Source organism: Arvicola amphibius, chromosome 5, assembly GCF_903992535.2.
Source record: "Arvicola amphibius chromosome 5, mArvAmp1.2, whole genome shotgun sequence".
In the NCBI taxonomy this organism is placed as follows: Eukaryota; Metazoa; Chordata; class Mammalia; order Rodentia; family Cricetidae; genus Arvicola; species Arvicola amphibius.
Window position 1 is genome coordinate 82,344,906 of NC_052051.1, and position 27,580 is coordinate 82,372,485.

General features: G+C 48.4%; 1 protein-coding gene across 1 annotated transcript in view; it reads right to left on the reverse strand.

Annotated features, from left to right (window-relative positions):
- Positions 1 to 12,462: 12,462 nt before the first annotated feature.
- Positions 12,463 to 27,580, reverse strand: part of Syt13 (synaptotagmin 13) — a 40,597-nt gene continuing 25,479 nt past the window's right edge. Inside the window, exons 2-6 of the mRNA XM_038332049.1 lie at positions 24,398 to 24,623; positions 22,176 to 22,310; positions 19,396 to 19,697; positions 14,693 to 14,822; positions 12,463 to 12,767 (exon numbers count right to left, since the gene is read on the reverse strand). Coding sequence (XP_038187977.1) covers positions 12,463 to 12,767; positions 14,693 to 14,822; positions 19,396 to 19,697; positions 22,176 to 22,310; positions 24,398 to 24,623 — 1,098 coding nt within the window. The remainder of the gene's footprint in view (positions 12,768 to 14,692; positions 14,823 to 19,395; positions 19,698 to 22,175; positions 22,311 to 24,397; positions 24,624 to 27,580) is intronic.

Genomic DNA, 27,580 nt, shown 5'->3' on the forward strand with positions numbered 1-27,580 from the left:
GCTCCTTGCCTCTGTGAAGGGCCTCAGTGAGTCGTGTGAACCCCATCAAAGGCTGAGGTGTGGGACTGGAAGGAACTCGAGTCCTCTTTAGCTGATCTCTGCTGCTCTTCATGTTCCCGTTGCAGTCCACTGCTGGCAGAAAGCCCCTGCACCCATCAATAAGGCTGAAGAAGGGGTGCCTGAAACCATGTGAACACCCACCCAGACAATGGCCTTACAAGAATCTCTCTTGGGGGGGCATCCAGAGCCTCTGCAGATCAGCTGGTTCCAGCTCTCCTGCTTAATGCCGTCAGTGGCTCTCCACTTCCTGGCCTGCTCCCCACTTAGGAAAGTCTTTTCTGAGTACTTTGCCAATGACACTGAGGGAGTAAGATTTTTTTCCCACATTTTTTTTTTTTTTTTTTTTTTTTGGTTTTTCGAGACAGGGTTTCCCTGTAGTTTCTAGAGCCTGTCCTGGATCTAGCTCTTGTAGACCAGGCTGGCCTCGAACTCAGAGATCCGCCTGCCTCTGCCTCCCGAGTGCTGGGATTAAAGGCGTGCGCCACCACCGCCCGGCTTTTTCCCACATTTTTTGAGGAAGGAATTAGACAAACTATAGTCAATAATGACATTGCTTTACATACAGGTTTTTCCTCTTGAGATGCTGAGGGCTCCACTCTTGGTCCCTCTCCCCATCCAACTTCCTCACAGAGGCCTTACCTCTTCCTTTATTCTTACTTCTGCCTTCTTAGCATTAGACATTTTCTTTTCAGTCGAGAAATACCATCACCTCCACATTGGTCACCTAGAAACTGCTGTGTGACACTGTTTCTGGGGAGATGTGAACAAAGTCTTCTCAGTTCAGTGACATACTAAAGTAAGGATTCTACCCAAGTCCAACTTGGTGAGCCAGTGAGTTTTGGGGATTACTTAGGGGAGTGTGGGTGAGGGTTTATTTACAGAGCATGGATGACTCACAGGCAGCTACATCACCAAAGCCAGTTCCAGCATGGCTGATGACTTATGAAAACTGGAACCCTAGAGATACCTTGGCAGTCTGCAGCAACTTAACAGGTAGGAGATTCTGCCATTGCTACTTATCTAACATTGGAGAGGAAGGGCCTTGGAAGTCTGTTAAGTTTCAGAGACTTCCTAAGACTTATGAGTTATTTCCAGTCTTAGGAAGCCTCCCTTTAGGACTTCTCAAGTTCTAATGATGCTGAATGGATAGGTATTCAGGATACAGTGTTTCAATGCAGAGGAAATTGCTACACAGTTCTCTACCCTTCTCTCTTGTTCTTTCATTCTTTCCACTCCCTGTCTGGGCCTCGGAGGGGTGATATATATGCCTAACCCTTGGGCTACCCTGCCACAGCAATAGCCTCTTGTTCTAAGGCCTTGTTCTTGGGTAGTTATTAGGCTCTCCCAGTCCACCATTGCTTATAAAGGAAATCTCCTTGTAGGTCCAGTTGCAGTTGACAGCAGTGCCCTATGACTTATCCAAGCACACAAATGTTTAGAGAAAAGTTTAACAAAGCCAGAAGGTTGCTGTTGAACCTGAAACAGTCCATGCTGCTGCTGCACACACAGTTGCATCTCTCTGGGCACTATGATAGCATAGCTTCAGGGTCCATGGCCAAGGGAGACTGTAGTAACAACTGTCCCCTAGTGGGCTGCACATACTATACCTTCCAACATTATCAGAACAAGCCAGCAGCGAGTCAGCAGTTCAGTCCCAGCCTTATTTCATCAGGAGAGATGCTCAGCGGTTAAGAGCACCGCCTGCTCTTCCAGAGGTCCTGAGTTCAGTGCTCAGCAACCACACATCATGAGAGATGCTCAGCAGTTAAGAGCACTGCCTGCTCTTCCAGAGGTCTTGAGTTCAGTGCTCAGCAACCACATGGTGGTTCACAACCATCTGTAATGAGATCTGGTGCCCTCCTGAGGAAGAGACCTGGTCAGTCATCCTCATCAACGTAGATCATGAAACCCAATATGGACAAGTTCAACAGAACTGCCCATGCCTGCTTCAGCATTGTCAGGGCATACATTTCATTTTTTTTTCATTTTTATAATCAGAATATACATTGTCTTCACCCATAGGGCCATATTATCCAGTTCTGGCATAAGCCAACAGCAGTGGCAATGACATTATTTTAGGGGACCTTTGGGGCCTCCCTGTCCAAAAACTCCCCACTCTAAGCTTTTTATCCGACAGCCCTTTGACTCCTCCTGCAAGTTTTCATTCCCATTATATGACATGTCTGTGTCTTTGTTTAAATTCAACAATTACCTCTACTTTGTGTTTCGTGTTTTTACAAATCAAAAATGTGTAAGTGTTAGCATCATGCAACAAAAGTCTTTTTTACAGAGAGTGGGCAGGCTCTCTGAAAGCCCACTGTCATCCCTCCTAGATAAGAAGTCCTAGTTAGGGCCCAAAGCAGTGATCTCCACTGGGGCAGGCCTCACCAGCGACCTCTGCCAGAGCAGGCCTGAGGCAGCAACCTCCACAGGAGCAGGAACAAGGGAGCAACTGCCAAGGGAGCAGACCCAAGCCAGAGATCTCTACAGGACCGGAGCAGGAGTCAGGGACGTTCAAGGGAGCAGGCCCAAGCCAGGGACATCTGTGGAAACAGGCCTGAGCCAGCAACCTCTGCCAGAGTAACTTCCACAGGAGCAGGCTAGAGCCTGCCACCTTAGCTGGAGCAGGCCTGAGGCAGCGACCTCCACAGGAGCAGGTATTTGAGGTTCTAACTATAACAATAAGACAACAAAAGGAGATCAAAGGGATACAAATCAGAAAAGAAGAAGTCAAATTCTCACTGTTTGCTGATGATATGATAGTTTACATAAGGGACCCCAAAATTTTGTCAAGGAACTTCTACAACTCATAAACACCTTCAGTAATGTAGCAGGATACAAGATTAATTCAAAAAATCAGCAGCCTTCCTTTATACAGATGATAAATGGGCTGAGAAAGAAATCAGAGAAACATCACCCTTTACAGTAGTCACAAATAACATAAAATATCTGGGAGTAACGCTAACCAAACAAGTGGAAGACTTGTATGACAAGAACTTTAAAACTTTGAAGAAAGAAATTAAAGAAGACACTAGAAAATGGAAAGATCTCACATGCTCTTGTGTGGGTAGAATTAACATAGTAAAAATGGCAATCTTACCAAAAGCTATCTACAGATTCAATGCAGTGCCCATCAAAATCCCAGTAAAATTCTTCACAGACCTGGACAGAACAATACTTAACTTCATATGGAAAAAAACATAAAACCCAGGATAGCCAAAAAATCCTATACAATAAAGAAACTTCTGGAGGCATCACAATCCCTGACTTCAAACTCTGCTACAGAGCTACAATACTGAAAACAGCCTGGCATTGGCATAAAAGCAGAAAGGAGGACCAATAGAACCAAATCAAAGACCCGGTTATCAATTCACACATCTCTGAACACCTAATTTTTGACAAAGAAACAAAAAATATCAAATGGAAAAAAGAAAGCATATTCAACAAATGGTGCTGGCATAACTGGATGTCAACATGTAGAAGAATGACAATAGATCCATATCTATGACCATGCACAAAACTCAAAGACCTCAACATAAAACCAACCACACTGAGCCTCATAGAAGAAAAAGTGAGAAGTACACTTGAACGCATTGGCACAGGAGACAACTCCCTAAATATAACCCCAGTAGCACAAACACTGAGAGAAACAATTAATAAATGGGACCCCCTGAAATTGAGAAGCTTCATTAAAACAAAGGACACGGTCAACAAGACAAAACGACAGCCTACAGAATGGGAAAAGGTCTTCACCAACCCCGCATCGGACAGAGGGCTGATCTCCAAATTATACAAAGAACTCAAGAAATTGGTCATCAAACGAACAAATAATCTAATAAAAAATGGAGTACAGACCTAAACAGAGAACTCTCAACAGAGGAATCTAAAATGGCTGAAAGACACTTAAGGAAATGTTCAACATCCATAGCCATCAGAGAAATGCAAATTTTACAATTCTTAGATTCCATCTTACAGCTGTAAGAATGGCCAAGATCAAAAACACTGATGACAACTTATGTTAGAAAGGATATTGGGTAAAGGGAACACTTCTGCATTGCTGGTGGGAGTGCAAACTGGTACAGCTACTTTGGATTTCAGTATGGCAGTTTCTCAGAAAATTAGGAAACAACCTACCTCAAGACCCAGCAATACCACTTTTGGGTATATACCCAAAGGATGCTCAATCGTGCCACAAGGACATGTGCTCAACTATGTTCACAGCAGCATTGTTTGTCATAGCCGCAACCTGGAAACAATCTAAATGCCACTCGACCAAAGAATGGATAAGGAAAATGTGGTACATTTACACAATGGAGTACTACACAGCAGAAAAAAATTAAGATACCTTGAAATTTGCAGGCAAATGAGTGGATCTAGAAAACATCATATTGAGTGAGGTAACCCAGACCCAGAAAGACAAATATCATATACACTCACTCATACACTTTTAGACATAGGGAAAAAAATCAGCCTACAATTCACAACCCCAAAGACCCTAGACAACAAAGAGGACCCTAAGAGAGACATACATGGATCTAATCTACATGGGAAGTAGAAAAGGACAAGATCTTCTGAGTAAATTGGAAGCATGGGGACCATGGGAGAGGGTAGGAGGACAGGGGAGAGGAAGTGAGGGAAGAGGAGAAAAACATAAAGCCCAATAAAAACAAATTTTTAAAAAAGATGCCCTAGTTGGTCTTGGACAGCTAAGGAGATGATAAAAATAAAAGTTAGTAAGGCCCAGTGCAGCATAAAAAGATCTCATGACTTTTTATCAATTCTTTAGTCAAAAGAGCAATATCGGGTACAGTGACATGGGCAGGAGACCCTGTCCCATTTAGGCTTCCATGATCCACAGACATTTCCCTTGGTCCTTCTGCCTCCTCATTCTGGCATGATGCTGTTGTCATGCAGACACTGCATCTCCCATCCCCTAATGGTCTCAGCGGGGCTGACTTGTGTACGTCGGCTCATTTCAAGCCCAAGGGCTTCATTCTAGCCTGCCAAGCCCGTTGTTGGAGTCAGAACCCTGGTTCTGACAGGCTGCAGACCAGCACTGTGGAGCTTGCCTTCCCATCAGCCACATTTGGCTGATAAAGGCACAGTCTGGGTGAAAATCTTTAACTCGGGAGACTTTACTGCACATCCTCTGGGTAGACCCCACTCATCGAGGACACGTGCCGCTCCATGCCAAGCAGAGGAAGATGGTCACCCAGGGATTTGCTTCCCACAATTCTCCACTCATAAACAGCTCAGCCTGTGTATTCTGTCAACCATCTACTGAACCTTGCAACTGCCTCTACGTTAGGGACACATGCATTCCGATCCTAACGGGGAAGGGCTGCCATATTGAGGGCTTCCCTCCAGGTGCTCCATCTTTTACATCCGTCAGCCTCAGTTTTGTGTCTCAGCATCTGCTGCAGGGGCGATGCAGCCACTACTGCTACCACCCCAGCTCATCTGTGGTTTCGTCAGTCCTTGTTTGGGCACCAATTGTATCGTGTCATACTATTTGTGTGGGGGGGACCCAGATAAATATTTTCTCATCCTAGAGAAGAAACCAATGACAGACAAAAGTAACCACAGTTCAGTTTGGTGAAACAATTCTGTCGGGGTTCCTTACATGAACACGGGTGAAGCTGTGTCACGAACAGCCTGCGCCAGCAAAGAGGGCAACTTCTGAAACCTGGAACCATAGAGCTTCCTGTGCAACTTACAGAGTCCATCAGTTCCTGTTGTTTTTATTCCCTTGGGCAGGGAGGGACCTCGTGAAACTAGTCAGTTTCGGGGACTTCTATTTTTTTTTTTTTTTTGTTTTTTCGAGACAGGACAGGGGACTTCTAAAAATGTGGAAATTGTTTACCTCCCTAGTCTAAAGGAGCCTCTTTCTAGGGCAGAATGTTTCAATTAAGAGGACGTTACTATACAACACCACCAGATCTGACTGGCCCAGGATTGGAGAAGTCTCTGGAACACGACGATTTTGTCACCAGGAAGCAAGGAAAGAAAGATCTCCATCTGCCCTTGCCTATGAAGTCAGTCCCCCCAGAGTGACTCTTGGAGGAGGTGGTCAACACCTTCCGTTCCCTTCCCTCTTTCCCCAAACGTTTCTCTCCAAGGTCCAAAGGGCAAGTTGAAGTCACCCCAAGAGAAGACTTAGGAGCTTGGCTAGTGGCCTGAGGATCAGCAGAGCTTCCTGTGACAGCATCTAGGGTGGTCTTTTAAAAGCAGCTCTGGCCATTACTCCCTTAGCACGGCGCAAGGCTTTCCCAGTGGAATTCATCCCCATGTGCTTCATCCCCTGCCTTCCTCCTTGGCTCATCTGTCCTCACTTAATGATCACACAGTCTTCCAACCCCTACCACATGTCTTGTCTATCTGAGAACCTTAGTTGATATCCTGAGCCCTATGTCTGGGACAGTTATTCCCAGAATGGCAGCAGGTTGTGGCAAAATGCCACCTTTTTATTAGAGAATTTTCATGTCTACTAATATAGTTCTCTCTCTGTCTCTCTGTCTCTCTGTCTCTCTCTGTCTCTGTCTCTCTGTCTCTGCTTCTCTCTGTCTCTGTCTCTGTCCTCTCTCTCTCTCTCTCTCTCTCTCTCTCTCTCTCTCTCTCTCTCTCTCTCTCTCTCTCTCTCTCTCTCTCTCTCTCTCTCTGTGTGTGTGTGTGTGTGTGTGTGTGTGTGTGTGTGAATGCCCACGAGGGAAAAGTAGAGGCGTTTCATTCTGCTGTGGGTAGTGCCTGTCACCAAGTGGGCAAGTAACATGCTGAAGGGGTGAAGGAATGTGAGCAGCTCCTCAGAGGAGCCCAGCCGGGCACCTGCAGGGGCCAGAGCTGGAGTCCTGGATTCCTCCTCGTTGTTTATCTCTGTCTTGGTTTCCTCACGCAGTAAGAAGGGTCCTGTACTTGATCTCTGGCTGCATCTGGCCTTGACCCAATCCCTTTCCTGCAAAGTGAGAGGTTGTGTGCAGTTGGCAAATTTGCCTGAGCTCCTTAATCTTGCCCTGGGAGAGAGTCCCAGCAAAATTCCCAAGTATCTCCTATACCCCAGGAAAAAAGATTGTCCCGGTTCTTTCTGGATTATCCGTGTTTGGGCACTTTAGTTCCAGGTAATACTTGGGGACTGTGACCTTCAAGTAAAGATGCACGGCTACTGGTGTATCTTAAGAGTCTTGACTTTAGGGCTAGACAGTACCATATTACCTCCCCCCCCCAGTTTCTTAGAAGCATAAGACCTTGGACAAATCATGAATCCCAGCCTACTTGAGTTGCCTAACACAGAGCTATGGTCCGCTGTGCACAATTATCTTTTCATTGCTGTTGTGTCCTTTTTGACCAGAATGGAGCAGGTGCCAGGAAGTATCAGGGTTATGATCTCCTAGTATTACTGGGGATACCTGAGAAATGGACAACCTATACCTTAGCCTGAGTGGGAACCACCACGCCTTCCTCAGAGAGAGCCCAGGGCTCCTTCTTCATCTTGCATCTGCTTGTCTCACTGGAGAGGGGCTGGAGAAAAATTTGATTTGTTTCTTTGGGCTGGAAAAGCAGGCTCTCCTCACTTGTCCCTGGATGGCAACCAAATTTCTGAAGTAGGACTTTTTGCCAGCCACATTTGCCAACAAGCTGTCTCAAAAACCTCTGGAAAGAGTGTTAGGAAATTGGAGGCCACTCTGACAAGTGACAAAGCCAAGCTGAAGAAAAGACACCATGGGAGCTCTGCTCTAATCACAGTGGTCACCACTAGACTGGTTTCCATGACAACAACTCTTTCCTAATACCAGGACTGGCAATTCACCTGCAAGAGAAAAATTTATGGGATGGGCGGGGCATTCTCCAGCACTAAGGTAATCCCAACCCCTCCATCTCTTAACTTTATCCCTGGCAGAAGTCTGCTGTGTGGGAGAAGGATACGTGCTCCAAATTAGATCTCCCAAATGCTGGCATCCAACTGGTTCTACAAAGTAAGTACGCTTGGGTGGATAAGTACCCATGCCCAGCAGCAACCAAACAGATGGGACCCAGTTTCCTCTGAGCCTCAGGTACCATGCTTACTCAGGGGAGCACCCATAGCCTTCAGAAAGATGGTCAGCAAATGCCAAATTTGTATCCAATGTGGAGCAGAGAAAGCAGACATGCACCTTTGTAGGCTGCCTTTTATTTCTACGGGAAACATGTGACACAAAGCTGTTACCAGTCCATGTCTGCTACTTTTATGCTAACTTGACACAGCTAAAGTCATCTGAGTGGAGGGAACCTCAATTGAGAAAATGCCACCATAAGATCAGTCTGTAGGCAGGCAAGCCTGTAGGGCATTTTCCCAATTAGTGTTTGATGAGGAGGGCCGAGGCCATTGAACGTAGTGCCACCCCTGACTGGTGGTCCTGGGTTCTATACAAAAGCAAGCTGAGCAAGCCATGGGGACCAAGACAGTAAGCAGCTCCCCTCCATGGCCTCTGCATCAGTTCCCACCTCCAGGCTCCTGCCCTGTTTGAATGCATGCATTGGCTTCCCTCAATGAACTATGACTTCAGATATGTAAGCCAAATATAAACCCTTTTCTCTCTAAGTTGCTTTTGATCACGGCTGTTATTACATAGTAATAACCCTAACTAAGACAAAATCTAAACCAGAGAATTATAAAAGGTTAAAGTTGGAGGAGGTCTTGGGGTCATTTAATCCAAAATTCATTTTATAGATATGGGCACTGAGGCCCAGAGGGAATCGACTAGTTTGGAGAAGTAATGGTGGCCAGAGACAGTGTCCCACAGGGTGCAGGGTCTCCGCTCTGACACAGAGCTCCAGAGAGAGATGAATTGTTCCTGTCGGAGCATTTCAAGGAAAGCCCTCGACACAGTAGCCAAGTATCTCCGTCATTTCTCTCTCAGATAGAGCCATACCAACCACTAGTTTGGGCCTTAGCGGGCTGACTTCACAGTTACCTGTGAATTATGGTATATAATATGTGGCTCTGTGGAATAAAGCCCACGTAGGCCATTTTATTACATAAATACAAATGCCTCCTAGTTGCCATTAGGATGTAATAATGGGTGTAGAAAGAATACAGTAAGGAAGGAGTCACATATGAAAACATTGCATGACTGTTTAGAGCTTATCGATCCTGGTTAAGAACCTTCCATTTTGAACGAGTTGTGGTGGCATTCCGCTTTCATCCCAGCACACAGGCTGCAGAAGCAGGCAAATGTCTGTGGGTTCAAGGCCTGTCTAATCTACACAGTAAGAGACACCCTGTCTCAAAAATAAAGTAAACCCTCCAAAAAATCAAATAATTAAAATTTAGGGTTGATCCTTTGCTTAATCTTAAGATACATACTCCAGAGGCCAACACAGAGGTGGTCATCTGGAAGGCCTAGGGTGGCAGGGTTCCACAGGCCCTTTGCTCCTCCGTCCTCCATTGATGGGGGTACTGGGTAAAGTCATGAAGAGTCACAAAAGCCCACCTGATATTTCTTCCCAGGAATGTAGTCAAAACTTCAAAAATGCACAAACACATACATGCACACACACACACACACACACACACATGCACTCACACACATGCACATACACACTCTCACACAAGCACACATACGCACTCATATGAACACACGCACACACATGTATCCTCTCTTTTTCTCTCACACACACACTCACACACGAGCACACACACATGCACTCTCACATGCACACACACTCTCACACTCTCACATGCATGCACTCTCATATGAGCACATGCACACACATGCACTCTCACATGTACACATGCATGCATATGAGCACACATGCACACACAAGTTCTCTCTCTCTCTCTCTCTCTCTCTCTCTCTCACACACACACACACACACACACACACACTTTGTCCTAGCAGTTTCACTCACTTCTAGATAAATCTCCAAGGAACAATCCATGTGCAAGGAAAACACACATAGGAATGTTCGCAGTGGCAGTTCCTATAAAATAACTGCAGAGATGGAGAAAAGAGACGGGGGGATTTAAATGTGCATCAATAAAATGAAATGTGATAAATCCATATAGCAGAATATGAATTATTTTTGGAGGAGAAATTGGTTAGAGCCACATGTCTGCATGAAACTTAAGGTTTTAGTGTTGAATAAAAGTAGTGTGGTGTGATTTAAGAATTTAGGTAAAGCACACAGACAGACACTCTCGAGTGCCCCGGGGTTCATACGATCATACTGTGATAACAAATCAGAATGCCAAGCCTGGTATTCTCGGCATAGCACACTAGAGGGGAAGTCACCTGTAGTTCTCAAGGTTTATTGAAGTTGGCAGTGGTTCATGGGCACTTAGTGCACATTTTTTTCTGACTCTTATTAAGGAAAAGAGACAAAGAAAGGCACTAGGATGCCAACCCCATTGGAAATGATTTATTTACCGCTGTAAGACTCTGTGTTCCAAAGTGTGACCAGACATGTGACCACGATGTCTCATGCGTCTTTTTGTGCTTCGATTTGGGACTGCATAATGAACACGCGGCATGTGACAACAGGAAACACCAAAGGCAGAAACACGCCACAGGACTAATGTTCTCCTCCAGAGATCTCCACCTCAGTTCAGTTCAGAGACTGTCACCTCCCCGGGACCCCTTTCTATCTGAGAGCAGCTCACCCGCACTGCACTCACTGCTGCCCATTATCCGCTATCTCCATTAAAGTGATGTACTGTCCACTCCCCGCCCAGGAGTCATCTCTGAGCAGAGTGGGCAGACACATGCAGGGTGTCGGTGGACAAACACTCAACAGACAGACCTTGGGAGGAGACTCACAGAGGACTGAGGGTAACTCCTAGCTGACCATCCGCAGCCCAGCCTGAAATGGCCTCTCACACTATTTTCTCCTCAGCTTTGGTCTCTTGCTAGAAAGTGGTCCCTGGCAAAGACTTAGGTTCCTTCCCACTGATCCCAACTGTTCAGGCAGATTCAGCTGGTTCAGAGGCGGCTTCCCAGGCATGGCTAGAAACAAGTTAAGCTGATGTAAAGGTGACAGAAGGTTTTTGATTCACTGGTCTGACATCTGAGTAATTTACAGAGGAGGTTTTGGAGAGGAGCTACTAAGTGCCATCAGTTGAGCAGTGACAACTGTCCTCTGCTTAGATGCCTAGGGGCTTGTCTCCCACAATATCGGTGATCTGCTACAGGTGGCCACGCGGAGGCGCTGTAGAGCAAGGAAGTAACTGACAACCCGAATTCTGGCTCATAGGTGAATGTCTATGCCTGCAGCCGCTTACATTTAATTCCCAATGAGGGCATCTGTTGGAAATATCAACGAAGGAAGATATTTCCAATCCTGGCTTCTTGTTATTTCCTAGCTAAAGGGACATGTTCCCCAAACTGGAGGGAGGTACATTATAAGAGGCTGCATTTCCTCTTTAAATTGGTATCCAGCTCCTCATCCACATAGCTGAATGGAATAGGCCAAGCTCGGGGCTGTTTCCTCCTGAAGTATGGGCATACTGAGAGGGACAGCTCTGCCCCACAGAGTCAGCTGCAGGGGGTGACACTGGTGGACGTGACAGCTAGCCCTCAGGATGTGGCAGCAACCCCAGAAGATGCCATAAGAGCTTGCCAGGGAAAGGGTTCCCTGGGTATGATAAAAAACAAACAAACAGAACCCACCCAGATTTCTTGAATAAAACAGTCAAAACACACAATTCGGTTCAAGAGTGGGATACGAACAGCAAAAATAGAAAAGGGGAGAATAAGAGTAAGCAGCCTTCTCTTCTTCATACTGGGCTGGTGGGGAGCTCCCGAAGGACAAGGCTGGGAAAGTGGTCTAGATAGTATAGAAGGGGCCCATCAAGTAAGCCCCTCCTGCTCGACTCCGAGCCCCCATGCTTGTTCAGGACAGAAGCCCTGTGTATTCCACCAAGTCTCAATGCGGTGTATCTCCAGTGGCCCAAGGCCCTTGGCCAGCCAGTGCGTCTGAGACAGTTTAGTACAGTTCCTCTTGGCATGGTGACCTCCAACCAGAAAATCATTTCCATTGCTGCTTAATAACTAAATTTGCTACTGTTGTGAATCATGATGTTAAGATTTTTGGAGAAAGAGGTTTGCCAAGGGGGTCAAGAGCCGCAGGTTGAGAGCTGCTGCTTTAGACTAAAGTGAGCAAGGACTGCCCACGGAGTGTACCTGACACGCACCTTTGTCCATAACACAGATGGGCAAGGTACGGCCTCCGAGTGACCCTCACGTGCCAGTCACACTCATTACCCTGGTGCCGCCGCTCACTTTTCAGTACTGGACACGTAGGAGAGGATTGAGGTCCTGGCTTCAGCCGGCACATCTGTATCATGTGGACGGGGGCAGGAGGGGAGGACTGACAGCTGAGCCTGGAGGATGACGGTGACCAAGAAGGACCAGGTTGGTGGCTGGCAGCCGACTACAGGTGCAGTTGGTGCCACATGGCAATCTGCCGGCGTGGGTTCTTTAACATCTCCTCCCAGTGACTGCGCTCAGAGCCTGAGGCATGCAGGCCTAGGCTGCAGTGACCCAGCTCACAGCTCGGGCCCCCCTCTCCCTGGCCCAGCACCTCCAGCTCCACACTGGACGCCCGCAGCAGGTCATCTGGTAGCTCAAACATGATCATCTCATTCCACACAGGGTTAATCTTGTGCTTGGCCTTTTTTGTCTGTTTCTTCTTCAGCTTCTGAGCCTGGTGCTTCAAAGTCACCTTGACAGAGACATCTGGGGAAGAGTACAGAGGAAAGAAGATGAGGGGTAAGTGAGCTGCGGGGTTCTGATGGCACCTGGAACACTGCTCTTTTCTGAGGTTCCCTACACCTCCCCTGGACCATGTATTCACCCAACAGGTATTAAGCATCTACTAGATGGTCTAGATTTAGGAAGAGAGACAACATTGCCACATCTGTAATTTGCACTAGAATGTGAGAGACCTACCATACAGATTGACTATCTTTATCTGTAAAGTATGGAACTATAAACCTTATTGATTTGGGGCATTTTTCAGACTTGGGAAATACTTGAATATATATTACAAGGTATCTTGGGGATGGGACTCAAGTATAAGCATAAAATTCATAATGATTCTTTTTTCCTTGAACCTAAGGCCTTACACATACTAAGCAAGCATTCTACCTCTGAGCAAAATCCCCAGCTTTCTTTTTCTTTTTGATCTAGAGAAGTGTTGCACTATGCCACTCCAGTTGGTCTTGAACTTCCTCTGCAGCTCACACAAGCCTGAAATTTGAGATCTTCCTGCCTTCACAGGAGCTGGGATTCCAGGCCTTCACACGAATCTTATACACATGCTTGAAGATTCTTTTATACAACATAAAATCAAATGTTTTTTTGTTTGTTTGTTTGTTCTGTTTTGTTTTGCTTTATTAAAATTCACCACTAGTGGTTGGAATAATTCAGATATTGACATTTACTGGATTTTGATTTTCAGATTAGAGATCTGTAGCCTGTCACAAAACATATGAGCTCAGTGGGTGGCTCAGACCTAGGCATGTCAGAGGGCCTCTGGGGAACCACTTTGGCCATAAGTCCTTTTAAATGACTTGACAAACCAAGTCAGGGACAAAGACTTAGGTGTCCTCCAGTTTGATTTCAAATCAGACTAGAAAAATCATTTTCTCCCCACCCTCATCTTCTTCAGTCTCCAGTCAAGCCTTTGTGTCCCTAAGATGGTGGCTGCCCGAGTTCTGGTCACTGGTCTTTTCTCTAAGTTTTACTTGAGGACCTGGATTTCCTGTGGAGAGGGTGAAAGCGGGTTCCCTGCCCCCAGGTCCCAGGAAACCCACACATCAGCAGGCAAGCAACAATGTGTTAGGACAATGTGTTCTCCTTAGTCAGGGTTTCCCAAACTAATGTGAGAATAATTGTTACTTTGTATTTATTGCTACCGTTAGCACCCCTGGGTGGTTAGTTTGTTATTTCTACAGAGATATTTCAGATGTAAAGTGCTCTTCTGTAATGGTCCTGATAGGAGCTATTAAAAAAAAGAAAAAGAAAAAAAGCAAGCCAGAATTGACTGGAAGGGAGGCATCCACCTCTGACCTGTGACTCGGGGCTACAACACCAACCCTCTGCATTTCATTTGCCCAGAACCTATCAGGAATACACAGGCAAATCTGTAATATAACTCTTTATACATAAGGATGATTTCTGTGTTATTGATAGCTTACTTTGTGTGTAGGCATGGCCCGGCCCATCCCTGCTGCTAGAAGAGCCTGCAGTCCCCACAACTAGGGCCATGTGCCAAGGTATCAGAAGGCAACCCAAAACCGATGGGCTTTTATGAAGAGACGTATGTGGGCATCTGTGCTCTAGGCTCCTTAAGCCCCACACTTTACCCTCATAGCCACGAATCAACTGCTGTCACCCATGCTCAGCGTGGTGGTGGTGGGGGTATTTGTCCAAGGCTTGGAGCAGAGAAGGGAGTGGGAGCATCTGGGGACTCTAGCAGATATGCGAGAGAATGCAAAGGCACGAGTGTGCACCCAGGGCAGCAGATGCTGAGGGTGACCCCACAGCTGCACTCTTACCAGCTCCTTGTTCACCCATCTCCATTTTATGCTGGATTCCACCGCCTTTCCATGCATCCCAGAACTGGGATCCCCCACCTGTCTCCTTGCAGCCAAACTTACCCTTGCCGAGAAGATCCTTGGATTGGTTGGAGTGGAGGTTCTTGGCTTTAATCAGCACCACCAGGAGGCGATTGGCAGCTGGGAGGTAGCTGATGGACAGAAGAACCTCCCCGGTCCCTGCGGATGGCTCCTGAAAACAGGAGGTAAGGGATTGCATGTGAGCCTGGCTTCTGACCCATCAACTGAAGCTGAGACTAGGGTCACACTGCCCTCGTGCCCCACAGATATTCCAGGATCCATTCGCCTAAGGTGAGTTTATCTACCACGGCACAAGGTAAGCAGGTCCCGAAGACGGGCTCTGTGTGTCATCAGGAGTTCTCTCTCTCTCTCTCTCTCTCTCTCTCTCTCTCTCTCTCTCTCTCTCTCTCTCTCTCTCTCTCTCTCTCTCTCTCTCTCTCTTTCTGAGACAGGATTTCACTATGTGGCCTCAACTGGGCCAGAGCTCACTATGTACACTAAGCTGACTTCATATTCACAGAGATTTACCTGCCTTTCCCTCCAGAGTGCCAAGATTAGTGCCATGTTACCTCTTTAACTCCAACGTATAAACAGAAAACAACCTCCCCTCAGGCTACATTGAGGGCAGGAAGCAAGAGTCTCCTCTCCTTCTGCACCCTTTGCCTAGGCTCTAGGGTACATTGGAAGAATGCTAGGGTCCTAGGACACCTGGGTTCAGAGTAACAGCGTGGACCCATCAGGCTCCTGGAGGAGTAGAATTACCCCCTCCCCCGGCCTTGATGTCACTCATTTTTAAGCATGTGTGTCTCTGTGTGGGCATGTGCACATGTGAGTGCTGGTCATCAGATCCCTTGAAGTTGGGGTCAAGCAGCTCTGAGTCACTCAATATGAGGGCTGGAACTTGGATCCTTTCTAGGCATGGTAGGAGCTCTCAACTGCCGAGCCAGTTCCCCAGTCCCAAGCTGTCCATTTCTTTGTTTCCAACAAAAAGAGAAGGTGACTCTGGCTTTGCAGGCCAACATCACCAATGAAGTGGCTGTCCTAATGTTTACAGGATACCAACATCAGCACAAGGCCGAGGGGCAGCAGGGACGGCTGGGCAAGGACCAAATAGCAGTGGTGTAGTTCGAGGAGGCATGAATCCTAGTCTTGGAAGCTCCCCAGCACTCTGTCTCTGTCCACCCATATGCTGGCTTCCAATGTCTCCCATCAGCCTCCCACAGGAGTGTGAAATGTTGCCAAGTCTTTTGAAGGAACCCTTCCTGCCCTGTGGCCCAGCCTTAGTAGTCATATTTTGTCCTTTCTTGCTGCACAGTGAGGAGATTCAGGAAGCCCCTTTTCTGCTCAACACTGAGGTCACCGGGGGGTGGTCACGGAACCCTTACTTCCCACAGTCATACTGGCATGGGACCCATCTGTAGTCAGGAGAAGCCTGCTGTGTGTTCTGAGCATACCCTGTGCCTCAGAGCAAGCCTGCCATCAGGAGAAGTTTCTCCACCATGACCACAATGATTCATTCTTCTCGGGGACTGTTTTGAAATTGTCCTTTGCTCTTGAGGGCAGAGCCAGTTCACCATTCTGATTGACTTTGGTTTGTTCCTCTGACCTTCCCTTTTTGAGTTGTTTCTAATTCTAAGAAATGGGGAACCTGCAGGTCATTACCTCATGTTTGGAACTGAACCCCACAAAGCAGTAGTGATGGTCCTGCAGAGAAGCAACGGCACCCACACCTTCGTCCCCATGACTGCCGGTCCTGTATCACCTGGGAGCTACTGTCAGGACAGGAAGGCAGACAGCATCCTTGGAGGTTGCTAGACTTGCCACCCTCCTGATGCAGTTCATGGAAATGAGAGTCCTGCTCTGCCCCTTTCACGGTTTTGCTGATTGGACCCTTGAGGCAGCTGGTAGTCAAGCCTGGTCTACTGAGATACCCAAAGGCAGGCCGTGGGCTTGAGGTTCCAGTAGAAGTTTAATTAGATCCAGGGTGCTAGTCACATGATAAGCTGATCTGGGAGCCTGGGACTCTCGGGCTGACGTGAATGCGGGTCTATTAAACAAAGAACACTGTGCCCATGCAAGCGTATGGCCTGTCCCCTGGACTAAAGGTTCATTGTACGGCCCTGGCATCAGGCACACACTGGACACAAAATAAATATTTGCCAGAAAAAATTCAGACATCTCTCTTAATCTTGGCAGTGACCTTGAGAAGGGCACTGAAGTTCTCATTCTTGACAGGAAAGCCAAGGGGGCTGGTTACCACTTGGGTCAGCAGCTATGACATAGCAAATCTGAGACTCCTATGAAGTCTGCTCTAAGGGAGTCCAAGTCCCAGGTCACTGCTCTGACTTCCTAGGTGGACAGTCTCTCTGGTGCTCTCATTTTACAGCAGAGGCACTGAAGTCTGGGGACAGGTGCCAAGCACAGAGCCAGGGGCAGAGCCCCACAGCTGACCTGGGCTGTGTTACAGATGACCGGGCCTGAGCCTTCTGCTCCTCACAGAGCCAGCCTGCATCCTCACATGTGTGTGAGTGGAAACCAGGACCAGCGGTGTGGATGTCAGTGTACAAGGGACCTGCAGGGACACCTAGCCGGGTCCAGATGCACCACAAACGAAAAGCAGCTGCTTTCTCCTCCATCGTCTTCCTCCTCTCTCCTTTTCTCATTGATGCTCAATGAATCACTCCAAGCTGCCCTCAGAGTGGGGTGCTCTGTGTCCCTAATGACGCACATGCCTCTTTTGGCTAAATGTCTTCCGGCTGGAACTGGGTCACTATTGCCACCTCTGTTAACCCATGCAAGCCCAGAAAAGAAAAAAACATTCAAGGTGCAGTAACTGTAGATTCCTTTACCGGTTTCAAATCGGCCTTCATTCTATCTGGATGGGGCTTCCTGACCCGGCCTGCAGCTTGATGCCTCCCCTGACCCTGCCCAGAGGGAAAGAGATGTGCCTGGCTGTCTGTGGAGTGGTGACAGCTGCAACAAGAGTGGTGTCATTAAGATGGATGACAACTGAGGACAGTTGTGGCATCCTGCCTGGGACACAGTAGGAGTTAAGTGAGGTGCTTTTGGAATGAGTGATTACTGTCTTCTGGGGAATGGACAGAAGCAGGAAAGACACGCAGGACTTCTGTCTTCGTGAGGTTCGTTTCAGCCCTTCTGGGGTCATGCCAAAACACCCTTGCCTGGTAAAGGAACCTCCTAAGCTCCAGAAAAGATGAGCTTATCAGTTTAATAGACCTACATGTCTTCTTTCCCATTAGAGGTGACCTATATGCGACCACAATTACATATTAATTAGAAAGATAACAGATCTCAAAGGGAGGCTATAGATTCCTATCAATCTTCCAAGCTGAGGGAAAAATAATAACAGAAAAACAGGGCCCAGAAGAAATGACGACCCAAAGAGAAGCAAGTAAGGAGTGGAGTGCCCTCTGCTTCCTACAGTCCAGACTTACATAGGTGACCCCTGCCTGTCACCTCCTCTGGCAGGTGATGGCGGGATGAGTCAGAAGAGCATGCTGTTGAGGCTGAGCTATGTGCCCTGTCTTGTCTGCTGACGATGTGTGGACTCCTAACCATGTCAGCCTGAGATTCCCCCTGGATACAGACAGGGTGGTCACAGTGTTGCCCTCACCTGCCAGGACTACGACGTGGTTGCTGGGATGATGCTAACTCCCTGAGCTGAGCCACTGAGAAGGGTACACAGAAATGGTGTCTTTATGAGCAGGTTGGCAACTTGTTTTATCCAAGGGTGATGGGCAACACTTACAACTTTGTGGGCCTTGCAAGCTGGCAAGGCTGGCCCAGCCTGTGTTCCACGGCTGCATGCAGACTCATGGCCCAAGGATTGTTGCGAATGCTGCCCAACACAAAACCATAAACTCACTTAAAACATTCTAAGATTATTTTGTGATTTTTTAAAAATAAGACTTGATTTCATGGTTCTTGATAGTGACCGTTGTAAGTGACAACATCATGTCTTAATGTCAAAAGGTTGGGCACATCTTAGTGCTGGAGATCAACTAATTGACAGGTCATTATCAGGAGTTCTCCGGAGGCTCCTCAGTGGCAGGATCTTGGATGGACACTGAGTCGTTATACACCATCCCTGCCATGCCTTGACCCCATGCCGTCACAGCCTGTGGGAATCATGGCTTGTTCCCCAAGGAGCCTAGCATTTCAGCAGCCTGCACAGCAGACACCATCCCAGAATAGCATCTGTGCAAACCACTGACTGTGCTCTGGTCTTCACGGAACCAAGGTGGCTCATTTAGAGTCAGTGCCAAGTCGTGCCCACCAGGCCTTGCAGAGCTCTCCACCAGAGTACGCATAGGCTCGTCTTAGCCGGCTGTACCACCTGTCTCAGACGGGCTGCCAGCAGCCAACTGCTTCTGTTAATATCAGGTTTGTGCTGACAGCAGAGGGCTCTGGGTTTCCTTCCACCGCTGCAGGGAAAAGCTTGAGAGGAGCCTAAGAACCATGACTGGATAGCACGGTGACTGTTGCTACCCTCACCATGATGCTGCTTCTGGCGGCAGGGGTGTCTTCGGACAGTAAGAGGCACTCCTTGGAATGGATGCCAGGAACCCCAAGTTCTGGGCCACAAATCTGCTCCAGCCTCTGATCAAGAGCCCAAGCTGCCTTCGGCCTGAGACAAGAATGTCTCTGGGCCTTGTTTCATCTTCTCAGCGTTCTGCTCCCACCCTCACCCAGCCAGCTCTTACTCTCCGGTCGGAAAACCCTACCTTTGCTGTGGTCTTCAGCTCACCCCACTGTGCTGCTCCCAGGGGCACAGATGTTCCATCCAGGCCCAGGCGGAGTTCCCCAACCACACTATGGCGGGAGAAGCGGTCACAGGTCCTTAAGGTGAGCCTCAGGATGGCTGTGGCGAGCTCATCCTCACCCAGGGGCAGGGCTAGGCCCTCCTCCCAGGTGGTGTGCAGCTGCCGTTTCTTCAGGGCCGTCTGTGCCTCCACAGAGCCGGTCTTGACAGCCACGCTTCCTTGGATGTAACAGTCACAACCTCCTTCATGGTCACTGGTGACAGCTGCAGGCAAAGACAAAACAGGACAGACCCGGGACTTCCTGAGGGTTGTGGGGAGTAGATCCCCAGACAGGGCTGCAGAACACAGATAACCTTGGGTGTCGGCAGGACCCTGGGGTGACCACTACATTCCATCACTGTGCAAATGTCTTGTAGGGAAAGTTTTTAAATTAGGATATTATGAGGGGTGAATTTTCACTGGATAATGGGGACAAGAGCACTTTCTAGATCCCCTCTGACCTCAAGATTCAGAGATGTCCTCATTGGTGCCAAGGCCCTGAAGAGCTTTTGTTAGGATAGCTACCAATGCTGTGACTCATTTGTTTCTGTGTTTTAAACATTTCCCACACAGCTACTTGTGATCTGAATCACCGCCGCTGCCTCGATTCTCCACCTTGATGTTTTCAATGCGTCCCACTGTGGATTGTGTCTGTCAGCTTTCTGACACCATGACAAACACCCGGGAGAATCACCTTATAAAGAATCCAATTAAAAGGTGAGAAGGTTTACTTGGATTCGTGGTTTCAGAAACTCTAGCCCCTGATATCAGTGGCTACATTGCTTTGTGAGATAACATGCCATGGAGGAATCACATAACTGAGCAGAAGAGTTCACGTCATGGCCAGGAAACAAATGAAGGGAGACAAAGAGGCCAAAGGGCTGGGGAGCGAGTGTTAGCCACATGCCCCTTTGGGGACAGTTAGGAATTCAACTGCAGCACTTGTGTGAATCCCTTAGCAGACGTCTGGCTAGACTAATTGGCTTTGGTCTTTAACCTTACCAGGAAAGGGGTCCGGGTCTCCCACACTGTGTGCGCACTCTACCACGTGGACCTCTCATAGGAGAGGCTAGAACTCAGTTTTCTAATCTGTAAAATGATACTTTCCTGAGGCCCAAATGGGCTAAAATACATGACAGTGTTTAAACATCTTAAACAACTATAAAGAGGGGAAATTCTCACTCAAGAAAGGAAACCAGGGGCTGAGGGAAGGCTCAGAGGTAGAACACTGATTCAGTATTTTTGAAGCCCTGATTTCTATCCCCAGGACCAAGTTCAACACAAGACTGATAGGTAGTATGTGACAGCTTTGTCAACTAGGCAACAAACCTCCTGGCATTTCCAGGAGGGAGCTTTAGATCCAGAAGACCCACCCTAATTGTGGGAGGCACCCTACACTGAGGTCCTAGGGATAAGGTCCTAGGCTGAATAAAAAAGGGAGCCCCAGAGTTCATCTCTCTGCTTCATGTCTGCAGACACAGTGTGACTAGCTACCATAACTTCTCCACCATAGGACGCAATGGACAGGTATCCTGGAACTTGTGAGCCAATGGCTCCTTCCTCCTTCCATTGCCTTTGTCAGGGTATTTCACCACAGCAAGCAGATAAGTAACTGATGCAAGTTTGGATCCCAAAATGTGCTGCAGAGGCTGTGACTGATGGCGCTCTGTGGAGGTGGGAGCTGGTGGAAGGAAATCGGCCACGGACATATTCTTGAAGAGGATACTGGGATGCTGCCCACCCCCTGCTTCCTTGTGGCTGCGAGGTGAGTGACTTTGCTCAGTGTGCACTCTCTGCCATGGCGTTCTGTCTACTGTGATGCTCAGCTCACCACACACTCAAAGGCAGCAATGTTGACCATGGGCTGAATGTAACCTCTGGAACTGCTAGTCTAAAGAGACCTTGCCTCCTTCTAAGTGCCTGTCCCTTGGGATTTTCTCACAGTGATAGAAAGTTGGCTAACTCGGAAACAAGAGAAATTAGGAACAGACCCACAGCACAGCTGGCCCCATCACGAGCCCTCATTTCTTTGTACAGTTTTAGCTTTGTTGTATAGCAGCCCCCAGGACAAACTACTTGATTCTTGGGAAAGCTCTCTGAAAAGTTTCTGACTTTTGAAAGACTGTCTCTGCCTGGCACAAACCCCTGTTGAGTGTCAAAGGCATCGCTGGCAGTGGCTGCTAGCTGTTCATCAATCACCTACTTCCCCGTGTTCTTAGGCAGCCTGCCAGGCCACAGTTCCTAGGATCCCCTGCAACAAAGTGTGGCCAAGTGATGAGGTTCCAAACAATGGGATGTGAGCAGAAGTGGCTTGTGCTGTGCCCGTTTAGGCTATTACAGAGTGGCTGTGCCCTCTTCTAGTCCTTGTCTTATCAACTAGAAGCAGCTAGCAGGGGGCCTGGGAAGCATAGAGAACTGCAGGTGGAAGGGACTGGTCCTTGAGTCACTATGCAGACCAAAGTCGTCTGCCAGTCAGAAAGTCCTGATTTGCATGGTTACAGGAGGGAGGCAGAAGAATGTCTGTGTCCAAGCATCATGCATGAGGAACTGTTTGTCATAGTGCTAACCCTTGCTCTCTCTGGCTGCAGACCCTCCTATCCCACCAAAAGGGCACACATGAATTCCTGCTCTCTCCAGCTGCAGAGCCTCCCATCCCACGGACAGGGTACACACAAATCCCAGCCAAACACACAAAGCAGCACCTTCCAGGCTAGTCACAAATAGCTCGGCCTTCTTCTGGTCATAGTCCAGGCGAAAATGGAGTTTGGGGGCCTGGTTCCAGCTAGCAGCCTTCTCTGGGTTCCAGGTCTCCATGACACAGACATCTTCCACCACACCTGGGAGATAGACAGAGCAACCATGGCCATCATGTTGGGGTTCTGCTTCCTTGGTGGCATCATGTCATCTCTGCCATCTAAGCCCAAAACTGTCCCAAAAGGAGGCTATGGACAATGCACCTCAAGGGATTGTTGGGGTCCAGTGGTCAATATGTTGGTGCTGTATTTACACTGCCATGTAGTAGCTGAATGTCCTTTAGGGGATGCTCTGTGCTTGGTCTGTAGTGAGCTTTCCACAAGGAAAGCCATCACCACCTGTTTGGTGATTCCAGTGGAGGATGGAATTGTGGGCAGATCTCACAGGAATGGACAAGTGGAGATAACAGCAAAGAATAACTCCAGGGTAGACGCCAGTGGCAAGGATGGAGGCTTTGACTTAAACTTATGTGCACTCAACATTTGCTGCATGCATGGAGGACCTTACTTTTAATCAAAACCACCAATAAAACTATCAGTATTGCTGGCTCCACCTCTTTCGTGAGCTGGAGTCTAATGTGTGAAAGAATCTAAAAGGAGAATTAAGAAGCCACAGTGGCTGCTGCAGACAACACGGTAAGTAACCAGAACCGAACCGCTGATCCTTAGAACGAATCAGAGGGCAGGACTCTAGAGGATCATTACTGTCCCCAAGGGCTCATTATTAGATTTCTGCTGCAAACCATCCTCCAGGGACCAGACTGACCAAGACACATATGTGTGCAGGATGCTCTTGGCTTCCAAAGCCATCCTGAGGCCACTGCTGCAGACTGGATGAGAAGGCACTTAATGCTACCTAGAGCTCTTTGTGCTCAGGCAGCCTCAGCCTGAGAACCCAGACCCAAACCCCACTCATCTGGCATCTCTTATCCCTGAGCATCTTCTGTTCAGGGCAGCATCTGCAAGCTCACTCTGCAGTCGTCTTTGCTGAGTGACCAAGGGATAGTGCCATGTGAGCGGCAAGAATGGACTCCTCTAGACATGGGGTGCCGAGTACTGTGGTGAGGGGAGCAGTGGGGCTGGGAGTGTCGAGCACAGTGCATCATGGGGATGTTGGCTGAAGTGGTCAATGCTGCTAGCTGTCTGTGAATCAGGACCAGGCTGTTGCCCTATGGGATGGGAAGGAAAGGAAGAAAGGAGTCCGTGTGTGGTGTATGCTGAATTCTTTGCAGACGGGCATGGCTTCCTTTGGTGGAGTGTTCCATCCTGGTTTCACCCGAGCATCGAGCAATCAGGGGCTCCCGAGAGACGCTTTGACTGTGGGAACCAAGAATACTCACCACCGTCAGAGTCTTGCCTGACTTTCCCTCTCAAGACTTCAAACTTGAATCTACTTAAAATGTGGACGGGAGAGCCTGGATACTGGCCCATTTGTACTGCAGATTGAGGTGGTTCCTGAAAAGTCAGGCTAATGTGTACTGCTGGCCCCTGTGGCACGCCACCTCCCACTGGCCATCAGGAATCCACCTAAACCCAGGTCACCGTCAAAGCTGCTGCTTCCTGCATTGCCACATGCAGCAAACCCGGACCAGAGGACTGGCCACCTTCTTAGTCTTCAGACTGTCTCTCTTAGAATGTCTGGATTCCTGTGGGTTAAGGCCTGTGTCTCTCAGCTCCCCTGCTATTCCTCTGGCTGGCACCATGCTGGCCACCTCTGAAGGCTGATGCTCATAGAAGAATAGGGACAATAATGATAGCCATGTGTTTTGATGCTTTGTACTAAGCCCTGCTTCAAGCATTTACCTTACCATTATTTATATACATTTGACAGTGAGATAATATGATCCCACTTTATTAATGAGGATGATATCCCAGAGAGACTTAGCAGCAAGTCCAAAGGCACACAGCAAACATGTAAAACAGCAGAGGATTAAACATTACTCAGAAGCTTGCTTCTAACCTTGATTTTTTTTATCCCTTATGTAATCACCCAGAAAGATCTGAAGGAGACTCCACAGTTCTCACAGGAAGCTGGATGCCAAACAGTGGGGTCCACCTGCTGTACCACACCAGGACTTTGGACAACCTTGGCAGGTCACACACCATATCAGAAGACACTGGCAAGCCCCTCCCTACCCCTTGTGTTGCCCTCCAGGGCCAGGGATCCCTACCATTCTGAGGAAGGATGAACAGCTCCTCTGTGACCTGCCTCTTGAGGCGACTGTCACTCTGGGCCTGGGGGCTGGCAGGTGCAGCAGACTCCTCTGTGGTCCCCAGAGTGTAGTCTGCATAGTTGATGACTTCTGGGGATGTCACAGCTGGCCGGGGACCATAGATATCTGGGAACTTCAGAAGAGGACGGGGCTGGACAGGCTCTGTGGACTTTTGAATGTTGAACTGCAAATGTGGATACAACTGATTAGTTGATGTGAGCAGAAGGGCATGGTGGGGACCATCTCCACCCCAAGGAGAAGTGGGGGCATGACTTCTTGTAGGAGGCCAGATGGGAGGTCTGTTCCCATTCTACCTCAGAGAGCATGGGGAAATGTCACTTCCAACCACGTTGGGAGGTATCACACTCCTGCATCCATCCCTGGGTGCCATCATGGTTCTCCATGCACCCTCCTTTGTGGCCTCCCCTCTCTCTCCATCTCTTCATCCCCTTCCTCTGGCTGAGGCGTGCCAGTGGTTGGTTCTTGCCTATAAAATCCAGACACTCTTTGGTGACCTGCAAGAGCTCGTTCCGCCTGACCCATTACTCTCTCACACTGCGCAAATCTGCCCATTCCCCTTCTGAGGCCCCAAAGACCACCTCTGATGCGCCCATCCCCCATCTAAACTCTACCCGCCTCTCCTAACCACATCTGGTCTTTAGCTCCCAGCACTGGCCTCCCTGTTATTATGTTTTAGCTGTTGGTGGCCCAGTGGTAGCCTCAGGGTGTTAGACCCATGAGTGCAGCACTAGGTCTTGACTCGTTCCTGATTCTAGCTCCAGAGCGAGGCCCCTTCAGGCAGGTCACTTTGCCTCTCTGTGCTGCTGCTTCAGGTTATAAAGAGGTAGGTGACACTGTCCTTGGGAGAGATAGTCCAAAAAACAGTAGTAAAGCCTGAGCTGTCTGACTGAGGAGGAGAGGTCACCGTCAACTGCAGGTTGAAGGCAGGGCAGCAGTGAGCCCCAGGCAATTAGAGAGCCTGGAAGCTTGACCTTGTCCTTGAAGGAGGGAGGTGTGTAGAAGCAGAAGAACGGCAACCCTGACACCTAGTAGTAAGGAGCCACCTCCTATGTCTCACCTAAGTGTGGGTTCCATTTGTTTCACTATTTCACAGTGGGGAAACTGAGGCTCAGAAGCCCTCACAGCCACACGAAGGCACTAGAGCAGTGGTTCTTAACTGTCCAAGTGCTGTAACCCTTTTAATACAGTTCCTCATGTTGTGGGGATCCCTGACCATAATGTTATTTTTGTTTCTACTTCTTAACTTTAATTTTGTTACTGTTATGAGTTGAAATGTAAATATCTGTGTTTTCTGATGCCTCCTAAAGGGACTGAGACCCACAGGTTGAGAACCATCGCACTAGCGACTTAGACCAGATTTGATACCATTTGCCTGTTGGTATCTGTTGTCATTTGGTCACTGCTAGTGATCAAAAGGCAATTGCAGCACCCAGGTCCAGACTCAGGTGCTCTACCTGGTTCCTCAGTCCCACAAAACTCCCAGAAACTACCCAGCTATCCTTGACATAGAGCCAGCCTGTCTGCCTCATATGGGGACCAGAAGTGAGGCTATTTGGATGGCCAGAGGAGCATGCTCCTGTTTGATTTGATTTCATTCTAGCTCAATTGTTTTATAGAAGGACTGAGTTTAATTCCTGGGTTTGATTCATGGCTGGTTGAGCTTGTGATTTTGGTGGGGGGACTCATCACTGGCTCCAGGATTAATGAAGTCCTCCATGGGGCCCTTCTCAAAGTTAGGGTCTGCTTTCTAGCCTACCCTAGAGCAAAAAGACAAGTGCCCATTCTGACTCCCCTCCAGCCATGTTTTCACACATACTGCCTGCTTGTGTAGGGCCATCCTCAGCCCTTGGGGTGGGATTGCTTGCTCTGATACTCCTAACCACTGCGTTACCTTGGTTACTTTTCCTAGTTTGGGGCTGGGGTTCACCTGTCCCAGGGAAGCCAGCCCAGATACTATGGAAGGCATGTTCTCCACCAGATAGGATGCATCCCCACTAGGCAGAAATCACATGGTCCTGTCTTGTGACTGCAAGATGAGTCAGAGTTAGGACAAAGCCAACAGCATGCACTGAGGGCGGAAGGACAAAGAGTCTCTAATGTTAATATAACTTGGTCACCAAGTCCACCCACCCTCTGGCCACCTCAGCAAGCCCACAAGTGATGCTGTTCCTACTCTTGAAGCTGGTTTGGGTTGTAAATCTCTGCCTTGCAACCAGAGTATGACAAACAAACGCCCAGCACTGTAGACACGTCCCTCAGAGGTCATCAGCCCAGTGTCCACTCGGCCTTGGGCAGGACTCTGTCCCTCGGGGATCTCTCTGTACCCAGGCTACAGTTCCCACACTCATCCTGAGGGCAAACTGACCTTTTGCAAGAATGATTAGTGGCCCAAGCTTGGGAGAAGAGCTTCTGTCAGTAACTCAAGTCTTCAGAACATAAAAGCACCAGTCAACCACCTCATTCTGCATTTCAGGACCCTGTTTCAGGGCCATTGAGATGGCTCACTGGGTAAAGTCATTTGCTGCCAAGCTTGAAATCTGAGTTCAAGTCTCAGAACCCATATAATGGAAGGAAAGAATTGACTCCCATGGGCTGTACTCTGATCTCCAGACATGCATGGTGGCATTTGTTGCCCCCCCCCCCCGCCGACACACACAAATAAATAAATGCAAAAAAATCATCTTTCCGTTGCTTGTCAAATAGCTGAAACTTCAGTGCCCAAGTTAAAGAAAAGCATTTGAGAGCAAACTGAGGGAGCCTGGGAGAGAGGTTTGTGAAGGAAAAAAAATGTCTGGGAGGAAGGAAATGTTGAAGAAAAGGCCCTGCAGGCACACCTGCTCCCAGGTGGAGATAAAAAAAGGCCCTGCAGGCACACCTGCTCCCAGGTGGAGATAAAACAAGGCCCTGCAGGCACACCTGCTCCCAGGTGGAGATGGAAAGGTCCTGCAGGCACACCTGCTCCCAGGTGGAGGTGGAGAAGGCCCTGCATGTACACCTGCTCCCAGGTGGAGGTGGAGAAGGCCCTGCATGTACACCTGCTCCCAGGTGGAGATGGAGAAGGCCCTGCAGGCACACCTGCTCCCAGGTGGAGGTGGAGAAGGCCCTGCGGGCACACCTGCT